At 44.2% G+C, this 10661-nt stretch overlaps 1 protein-coding gene across 4 annotated transcripts in view; it reads left to right on the top strand.

The window, feature by feature from the left end:
* The window catches only part of LOC309357773 (uncharacterized protein), a 70574-nt gene that overhangs the window by 603 nt on the left and 59310 nt on the right, over positions 1 to 10661 (top strand). The window contains exons 1-6 of one of the 4 annotated variants that reach the window (XM_081890183.1): positions 17 to 115; positions 1529 to 1753; positions 2578 to 2724; positions 4790 to 4904; positions 7968 to 8080; positions 10080 to 10254. In XM_081890183.1, the coding sequence (XP_081746309.1) occupies positions 1622 to 1753; positions 2578 to 2724; positions 4790 to 4904; positions 7968 to 8080; positions 10080 to 10254 (682 nt within the window). In that variant the 5' untranslated portion in view covers positions 17 to 115; positions 1529 to 1621. The other 3 variants (XM_081890182.1, XM_081890184.1, XM_081890185.1) reach the window with 3 other exon arrangements.

Here is a 10661-nt window from a genome sequence, read left to right as displayed (position 1 = left end):
AGGAGTGGCCGGAGGAGGAGGGAGGAGGAGAGCTAGGCCCGGAGGGCCCGGTCGCCATGGCAACGGGAGAGCCGGGCCTGCGAGGCGGAGGAGAAGCTGAGCGCGGCTTCCTTGAGCCCCCGTAAGGTGGCTATTCAATAATAAGGATAATAATAGCAATAATTCTATTTTGTTGTTCGCACCTAAGTTCCTCTCAGAGCAAGCCCACTGAAATCAGTAAACCTAAGTTCCATTGCCTTCCGTGGGTCTGCTCTTGAGTACGGCCAACACCATTATTCGCCCTTTATTGTTATTATAATGCCCATTATTTTGCTGTTTTTATTCCTGTTGCACATTTCTATTATCACTTGTTGCCTTTCGTTGCTGTTATCGTAGCTGCTGATCTATTACTGTATTGTCATTGTCCGCTTCATTTTTTGTTGTATTACCACCGTCAACATTGTTATTGTTTTGTTTGTATTAATTAATATTCTCACTGCCATTATTGATTTAGGGTTGTATCCGACTAAGTTTTAACTCAAGAGTAGACCCATTTAAATGAATGGGACCAACTTGGTCATGTCCGCTTATTTCAGTGGGTCTGCTCTGAGCTTGACTGATGTTGGACACTAAACCTTATTGATTATTCTACAACCCGGGGCATACATTTAAAGTACTGTACTCTTTACTGATTCAACAGCCATGGAAAGTTCTGGGAAGTGTAGTTTGCTAAGGGTGCTGGGAATTGTAGCTCTGGTAGCTCAGCACCCTAAACAAACTACACTTCTCAGCATTCTTTGTGGGATGATCTATGGCTGTTGGAAGTACTATATGAGTGCTTTCCATGTATGGAGTGGATGTGAAATTAGTTACAGTACAGTATTGGGGTACTGCAGTCAACATCCTGTAGAAAACAAGTCAGGTTTAATGCACATCCTGTCCGAAGCAATCTCTGGTGATGGTTCCTAGATTTGCTGTATGTGCCACTGCTTATGCACATGGACCCTCTTAGTTGCATTGGTGTCCATCTTCATAACATACACCAAGGGTTCCCCCCCCACACACACCTTTCTGGAGCCCAAAAGGCACATTTGGAAGACTAAGAAACTGGCCTAGGTGCCACCAAACACCCATTTAATGGAAGAAGAACTGCTGGTGTTCAGAACCCCCTTCCAAACAGGTTGTTGTTGTTTAGTCGTGTCCGACTCTTCGTGACCCCATGGACCAGAGCATGCCAGGCAAACAGGTACCTCCCCCCAAATAACCCAGAATTAAGTAAGCAGACATCCCTCCAAAAAAAATAAACAGGTAACATTCCTAATGAAACAATATAGCCAAAATCTCAATTAAAAGTTTTTTAAAATTGGTACGGGTGCTATGAATGTGTCTGAAGCACCATGGTGTTTGAAAGTGCTACATTGAAAGTCTTCAAATGCATCTTTACACCTGTGTGTTAACTTTTTTTTTCACCTGGCAAAGTCCTTTTTATCCAGTGCTTGGGATTGTGCTTGTAATAATTTGGACCTCAGCTCTCTTGTCTGTGTTGCAGCTTTCCCCCTCCAGTGTCATGTCATGAAGACCTTCTAACTGGAAAACTAGAAGTGATTGCATATCACTTGGGGGAGGGGGAATACTGCATGAAATGGAGAAAGAAACTGGAGAAATATCTGGACACCCAAGAACAAAATTAGACAACCATAACCAGACTTGCAGCATCTCTTGGTTCAGTGCCTGCCTACAGGAAACGCTATTGCCTGGAAAGCCATGGCATAAGGTACTAATCTTTGCTGTAAAGCTTGCACCCTCTTATTTTTCTTCCTTTGCTCCTCCTTTCCTCCTCCAACTACAGCAATACCACTTACCATTTATATGGCACCTAGGATGTTCCAAAATACGTTTCTTAGCCTTTATTTTAGGTCCAGTTTCAAATTTCTGCAGGGGCCTCATTATTATAATTGTTGTTATTATTATTGTTACATTTATATCCTAGGATATTTATATTCTAGGATATTTCCTCCAAGAAGCTCAAGGAACATGGTTCTCCCCATCCTTATGAGGTTCATTAGGCTGTAAGAAAGTAACTGGCCCAAAGTCACCTAGTGAACTTCATGGGTGAGTGAGGATTTGAATGCTGGTCACCCAAGTCTTTGTCCAACACTCACCACAATATCACACACTGAAGGTCGCTGGGTCTTCACCCCTCAGCTGAACTTAATTTGCTAGGCCCAATCACCGCCTGTCAGCCAAACTAACCTCGCAGGGTTGTTGTGACAACTGCATGGACTATCCTTAGCTTCAGAGTTTGTTAATTAGTGACATTTTTTCCTCTTGCCTTTCCTTTCAATGAATTTATGCTCATAATAGCCCATAGTTGAGGGGAAGACTAGCCCAAGGTCATTCAATCGGCTTTACCACTGAATGAGGGTTGGGATGGGAGCAGGGAGAGAGCTGGCCCTTGTTTGACACTTGAACCACTAAACTTCACTGGAGCTCAATATAGGCAAATGGAAATAATAAATTGGAATGCAAGTAATTCCTAATAACTATTGTGTCTGTGTGGTGTCGGTGCACATGCAAAATAACTGATGATTTTTCTAGGTTTTAGAGAGATTGGAAACTGCCTTCGCCGATGAAATAAAGGACAAGATAAGAGACCCAAAGCAAAGAAAAATGGTTTTCAATCTCCTTGGCCAGACCTTTGTCAAAAGATATTTCAGTGACTGCCCTGTTCAGCCTGATTCACTCGTAAGTGTGGTATAAAAACTAAAGGCTAATAAGGTCACATTAAAACAATGACTTATTGGTATAGATTCTAGTCATGGTTAGTGTGCTGGGCCAGAACTGCAGAGCTGCCCTCCTGATATCAGTGTTGCCACAGCTTACCAATTTCTGGCCAATGCAAGGCAGTGACAAGGTCAGGACTATGCAGTCACACCAGCAAAGCCACTGTGGGCAACTGCCCAGCCACAACTTCACTGCTGCTTTACCAAACCCAGCCCCCTCCAGGGTCAGAAGGGCAACTCTGCATCTCTGCCCCACCACACCAAGAGCCAGAATGAGAGCCTCCAGGGCTCCAGAGCCTACCCAGGGTTTGTTCTTGGAATGAAAGTCCCTGGAATCTCTGGTGTCTTGAGGATATTTGGTTATATTTACACATATAAGTAAACTGAAGATGGAAGGGCTCGCAGCATTTACATTCCAACATAGTTTGCTTCCCCATTACTGCAGGTTTTTGAGGAGGGTTCCCCATCACATGGGACACGGGTGGCACTGTGGGTTAAACCATAGAGCCTAGGACTTGCCGATCAGAAGGTCGGCGGTTCAAATCCCCGCGACGGGGTGAGCTCCTGTTGCTCAGTTCCTACTCCTGCCAACCTAGCAGTTCAAAAGCACATCAAAGTGCAAGTAGATAAATACGTACTGCTCCGGTGGGAAGGTAAACGGCTTTTCCGTGCGCTGCTCTGGTTCGTCAGAAGCGGCTTAGTCATGCTGGCCACACAACCCGGAAGCTGTACACCAGCTCCCTCAGCCAATAAAGCGAGATGAGCACCGCAACCCCAGAGTCGGCCACGACTGGACCTAATAGTCAGGGGTCCCTTTACCTTTACCTTACCCCAACACATCTGTACTTGGTCAACTCCTTAGACATGTAAATAGTGTGCTGAACAGGCTCAGCTGCGGCCATTGAGTTCTGACAGTAAGATCTGTTCTACAGTGGAACTTTCTCTCTTGGGAGGTTGTGGACTCTCTTCTTTTAGGTTTTTAAGCAGACGTTGGATTGCCCATCCTTCAATTCCTGCATTGCAGGAGCTTGGACTACATGACCTTTTCCAACTCTAAATTCTAGGTTTGGCCACTTCCTCAATCCCTTCTACTACCAACTCCCATCTTACAAATACAAAACCACATGGTTGGAGGGGACCCACAACATCCAAACCAACCCATCAATCCGATAACATTACATTTGTTGCCTCTGGCCACACCCACCACTGTCATGTGACCCTTGGAATTTTGTCCAGAAGGAAATGCAGTTCTTGGGCTGAAAAATGTTCCCCAACCCTGGTTTAATGGAACACATGAAACTGCTTTATACCAGAACAGGCACCGTTAGTCTGTCTAGCAGCTTCCTTCTAAGCCAGGCATAGGCAAACTTGGCCCTCCAGATGTTTTGAGACTACAATTCCCATCATCCCTGACCACTGGTTCTGTTAGCTAGGGATCATGGGAGTTGTAGGCCAAAAACTTCTGGAGGGCCAAGTTTGCCTATGCCTGTTCTAAGACCTGAAATGGAGGTCTTCCCCATCACATGCCAATTTCTCCTTTTACCCGGAGGTGCTGGTGACTGAATTTCTGCATGTAAAGCAGGGTCTACACTACTGAGCTGTGTCCCCTCCCCTGGTGACCAAATGGCTAAATTGAGCCCAAATCTATTTAACTAGAAAGAACTGAAATTTTACTACTGAGAAAACTTGGATATTTACTGCATCTATGCTGAAAAAACTCAGTTTTCTTTTCTGGGAAACACCTCTTGATAATTAAGCTAATAATTCCTTTGGTTCCACTCTATAGAGTGGAGCATAGCTCAGTGGCAGACCATCTGCTTTGCATGCAGGATGTCCTGATTTCAATCCCTGACAACTCCAAATAGGGTTGGGGAGAGCCTTCTCTGAACCCCTGGAGAGCTGCTGCCAAATGTTGACAGTTCTGAGCTAGGAGGATCCAGTGGCCTGACTTGGTTTTAAGGCAGTTTCCTTTGTTCCTGTGAGTTGCAACAGAAAGCTAATTGTTAAAAACAACTATCTCCACTTAGTCCTCCACAACCATAAGTGAGATCAACAGCACAAAGCTGGAAGAAGCTACAAGAGTCTGGCTACACAATCAGTGTTTGAAAGCGGCAGAAAGTATTCATTGTCATTTTCATTCAGGTGAGTCAAGATGTTCTTTCAGAGCCTGCACACAAACTAAGGCAGTAGAAACAATCACCAAGAGAATGGATAAAACTCAGTCTTTTCCAAGCCCACTTAAGGGTCGCCTTTCAAAATATAAAGCAAAACCATGTTATCTACTGTTTGGTTCTAGGCAGAAACCTACCTTTACTTTCTTGGCATTCTTTCTTTTCTATGGGCTCTGTCCTTCCATGAACCTCATGACTTTATAAGAAATGTTAAAAAGTTGGCTTAACTATCATTGTGACCCTTGATCCCACCTAGCTCAGTATTGTCTGCATTGATTGACAGCAGCTATCCAAGGATTCAGGACAGGGGTTTCTCCCAGCCCTGCCTGGAGATGCTGAGGATTGAACCCAGGGCCTTCTGTGTGCAAGGCAGATGCTCTACCACTGAGCTACACCCCCCCCCGAAAGAGCATAGGAACCTAGGGAGCTATCTTACACAGAGCCTGCCCATTGATTGACATGGCTCTCCTGGGTTTCAGATAGAGAGTCCTTTACCTTGCCCATTTTGCAACTGATAAGACATGGCACTTGTGAGAAACAACTAAACCTTTATCTTGTTTGTTTCCTGAATCCTGAGTTTACTCTCAAAGGACAATTCGGTTTTCTTTGCAGAACCCCTACAGGAGGCAATAATTTAAGCTTGCTGAAAGCGTCGTATTATTGTGCTCATCTTTACATCAAGGCAAGGTTAAAATAGTTAATTGTGGGGGTACACTTCATATCAAGTAAGGCCAACTTTATTGATGCCGTGATCTACAGAAATAAACCATAGAAAAAGTCCAGATTGGCAAACACTTCCACAGTGGGGCTTCATCCATATTCAGTGTCACTTAGTAGAGACCGTGGCCTTGATTTTCCCACCCCTATACACAGCACACCAGGGCTGCATGCCTCCTGGCCAGAGAATTGTCAGTCATCCTGATCAGCTGTTTGGTGGGAGAGAAGTGAAGAGGGAATTAAATCTAGCCCATTGCTCCCCTTCTGAAACAGCTGATTAGCATGATTGCCTATTATGTGGCATGGGCTTTTCATGCAGTTCCTAATCCAGCTAGGTGTTTGTGAGTGGAATCTTGATTTTGAGTGCTATCCTATCCATGTCTATTCCAAAGTTAGTCCCCCCCATTGAGCTCAATGTGGCATACTCCCAAATAACTAGGTGTGTAGGACTGCAGCCTTAGGCATTGAACTCAGCATGGTTAGGATTGTGCTGTGAGTGTCTGTATGCCTCCTGCCTGGCATACAGGCAACTGGGCATGTGTGTGTGTGTGTGTACACATATTATTTCCCACTCTATACCTAGGGCTCAGGATGAGTTATAAATGTGCTTTACTCAGAGAGCCATCAAGCCAATATCCTTTATGAGGAGTGATTTTGAACCCAGCCTGTTACGACTGCTGTCTTCCCGCAAATTCTTTTCCCTCGTGGCAATGTTATTGTGTGGTTTAATTTTTAAAAATGAGTCAATGAAAGGGGGCCGGGGGGGGCGGGAAATGGACAGGGAAACCTATTTGACTTGCAATATCCTTGCTGCGTGAGCTTTGAAGTAATTACAATTTGTACTGGAAGAAGTCCCGCTGCTTCCAAATTGACTTTGCATTGTGGGAAACCTGAAAAATATTGCGCCGTCTAGTTCTGCCAGAGAGCAAAAAAATAGAATAAAAAAATTAGATGATTGCACAGCCCGTCGTCTTTTTTATTATTATTTTTTCAGCGTATCGCCTCAGATTAGTTTGCATGTGAAAAAGACATCTGTTTCCTTTCATGTTAATAATATCGCTGTTTTCAAAGGAGGTGGGGGGAATGCTTTAAAAAAAGTTGAAAGATCAGTTCTGTATTCTTGACACACAGAAAACTTCCCATTTGCTTTACTGGGAGTTCCAAAAGGAGCCTTGGAAGGATTAAAAAGGCAGGGTGGGTCAATACCAAAATTGTAAATGCCTTCCCCCCCCCACCTCCTTGAGCAATTGGAAGCTAGGGGGTCAGTGTCTTTTGAAAGAGAGAGAACAGGAGACTTGTGACATGTGTGTTTCGTATGTGTCTTGATTTACAGCAATACTGGGAAACCCTTTTTCAGTCCAAGGTGAAAACTACGGGGGCCCAGTGGGAACATTCCATCATTGGGTGGAGCCCAAAAGTGGGCAGGGCCAGACCCCAAAGTAAGTGTGGCCCAACAAGCCGTTGGGCTCCATGCTTTCCATTCCACTAGCCAACCATATCTGAGGGAGAGGGTATCACATAGTCAGGGTGCTGGAATGAAGAATACCCTCTCCTGAGTAGCTGCAATTATACACCCTGAACGCACAAACACAATGACACAAAACACTTAACATCCCCTTAACACACAGTCCCATGTGTGCAATCATTTGCAAATGCCACAAATTGCAACAGGATGAGGAACAGAGAGCGAGTGGACATGCAGGTGGTGCGAAATCAGCATCAAGTCAGCCAAAAAGCAAGCCATTTGCTCTTGGAGCAGGCTCCTCGATGGCTTCTCATTCTCATCCACCTGCCAAACCCAGGCAGTTCTGCTTTATTCGCTTGCCTGCATTCAGATCAGCCAGCCTGTTCCTGTCAAATGGTGCCCAAGCAGCTGAGGTGTGTCCCTGTCCCAGATTTTTGCAGCTAGTAGCCACCAGCCATGAAAGGCAAGTGCCTCCACTTCTTTCTAAAGCAGGAGGGGTAGGGAATCTGTGGTTGTCTAGATCAGTGTTTCCCAACCTTGTGCCTCCAGCTGTTTTTGAACTACAATTCCCATCATCCCTGACCACTGGTCTTGCTAGCTAGGGATGATGGGAGTTGTAGGCCAAAAACATCTGGAGGCACAAGGTTGGGAAACACTGGTCTAGATGTTTGGGTGCTCCAGTTCCCACCAGCCCCCGACAGCATTGCCCAATGGTCTGGGTAATGGGATGTGGAACCACAGGTTGCCCCACTTGTGTTCTACAACAAGCAGGTAAGCTGGATGGAAGGAGGTTATCACAGTCACACCCCCTGTTTCATAAATGAGTAGAGATTTTAACTTTCTGTGGAGCAGGTGCTGAGGCAGCCAGTCTGGCTCCTGAGATGGTTCATTTTCTTGATGACGTCTACAGTGTTGTAATAGCCGAGATGGAGTTGCTGTTGGCCACCTGTGGAGCCTGTCGCAAGGTAATAAATGCATTGTCCCTGTTCTGCTGATGATACTGCTTTTAAAACGTATGAAGCATTGCTAAAATCCCAGAGTTATGACAAGAGGGGTATTTGTGAAAGGAGGGGCTTGTATCTCATGAGAAAATTACAATGTTCTCCACCACCCAGGGCTGTTTATCAGTAAGGGCTGGGCCACCCTGGGTCATTGCTGGTGGGGCACGTTTGCCCCCTATTGCCCTGTGGTCTCCAGTTGCTGCACCCCTCCACTTCTGTGGAAGAAAGTAAGCTCCAATAGAACCTAAATAGAAATAGATATATCTGACTGATTCCTCTGCTCTCAGCTTCTCATTTCTCCAAGCTTCTGTTCATGTTATTATTATAAGACCTTGCAAAAAATCATTTGTATTGTAGCACAAATTTCTCCTGTATGAAATGTTGCCCAACACACACGTTTTTCTTGGCAAGCAACTTCCCTTGATGTAACACATTTTATTCATTACTTTCACTAATATATGCATTTTTATTCTTTCCCCTCATGCAGCCTTTCTTTTTCTTTTTTTTTTTTTTGGTACACATTGGTTGCAGAATTGAATCACAAAATTCAGGAAAATGTGAATTTTGAAAGATAGCTCTCTTTTGGTCCTCATATTGTTTTGGAGAGTGAGAATTATTTTTGATTGATTGAATTTACATCCTGCCCTTCCTCTCCAAGGAGGAAGAGATATAGAAATAAAAAAACAATAAGCAGAAAGATTCTAAAGCAGGTTAAGATGATCCAAAAACGATTACAATTGAAAGCATTATTCCATCCAGTGATCTTGAGGTTGCTGGGAACAATATTCTCTAACCACCAAATGCCTGGTTTAGCAGGAATGCTTTCAAACTCCTCCTGAAAGTTAATAGAGATGGAGATAAGTGTACCTCATTAAGGAAGGCCTTCCACAACCAATGAACCACCACTGAAAAGGCCCTGCCATGCGTCAGCATCAACTGGGCAGCCTCTGATGGCGGCAGCATCAACTAGGCCTCACCTGCCAGTCGTACTGTCCAAAACATTTGGTATTGAGGAAGGCACTCTTTTGGGTACTTGGGTCTCAAGCCATTTAGGGCTTTATATGCTAGTACTAATTTAGCCCAGGAGCATAGCCAGGCCAGTGCTTTCAGGACCGGTGTCACATGGTCCCATGGGATTGCCCCATTTATCCCAAGGTAGGTTCTCATTAAAATCCTAACTGAGCTTATTCCCACCCCCACCCCCCCAAAAAACCCCTAGCTCCCTTTACCTAGCTTTAAGTGTGCTTAATGATCCTATGAAAACAAAGAAATAATAGTAACCTTGGCCTGTTAATAAACATTCTTTCCATAATGGTGTAGTTCATTTTTAGCCCAGTTTTCTAATAAAAGAATAAAGTGGCTTGCGATAAAAATAAATGATGATGAGCTATAAAGCAATAGATCATTAAAAGTAAAAGTAAAACATTAATACACAGAGCAGATGAAAGAGGTTGGCTTGACTCATCACAATGACAGTGTGTGTCATCAGTGATACTTGGTGGGGGGAAATCTCTTTTTCTGGAAAACTTCCAATTTTTTTCTGTGGAAAATATTCTGTTTTATAAGTTATTTAATAACAATGAATGGGTGTCAACTGCAAATACAGTGGTACCTCGGGTTACATACGCTTCAGGTTACATGCTTCAGGTTACAGACTCCGCTAACCCAGAAATAGTGCTTCAGGTTAAGAACTTTGCTTCAGGATGAGAACAGAAATCGTGCTGTGGTGGCGCGGCACCAGCAGGCGGCCCCATTAGCTAAAGTGGTGCTTCAGGTTAAGAACAGTTTCAGGCTAAGAACGGACCTCCGGAACGAATTGAGTACTTAACCCGAGGTATCACTGTAAATACTAGGCATGTTTGACAGTTTTTAAAAAGTCTGCTTTAACTGTTTGGCATGGCTACAGCCTTAGTTAGTAGCCTCACCAAACTACAATGATTGACAGCAAATTCTATCTTCATAGGCACATCTCGAAGGAAGTGCGCAAGGAGGTGAAGCTTTATGGAAACTGCCCCAGTCATCAAGGGTCTCGGGAGAAACTTCCGTGGTTCTGCAGAGGCCTAAATCCATTGAGAGTAAAGACATTTGTCTAGTCGTATCTAAAAGACCAGCTTCTCAAGTCAATGGAAATGGAAAAGGTACCAGCTTTGCATTGGAAATTCTAAAAGTGAGGCTTAAACCTGTGTATGAAAAATTTGTTCAGCCCAACATGCTTCATTAAAAATCTCTGGAAGCTGCCTTGTATCAAGTCATATCAACATCAGTCCATCTAGCTGACAAGCAATAACACTCCAGTATTTCCATCTCCTCCCAGGAGATGCCAGGGATTGAATTTGGGACATTTCACGTAGTATAAAGAATGGTCGCATCCATACCATACATTTAAAGCACACTGCCCCCCCCATTTAATCCTGGCAACTGTGATTTCTTAAGGGTAACTGGGAGTTGTAGTTTATGCCTCACACAGCTACATTTCCCAGGATTCTCTGGGGGAAGCTATGAGCCTTAAATCCAATTTAGACGTATGGTGTAGATGGGATCATAA

Source organism: Podarcis melisellensis, assembly GCF_964234715.1.
Source record: "Podarcis melisellensis genome assembly, chromosome: 15".
Taxonomy (NCBI): Eukaryota; Metazoa; Chordata; class Lepidosauria; order Squamata; family Lacertidae; genus Podarcis; species Podarcis melisellensis.
This window is presented reverse-complemented; position numbering and strand designations above follow the sequence as displayed.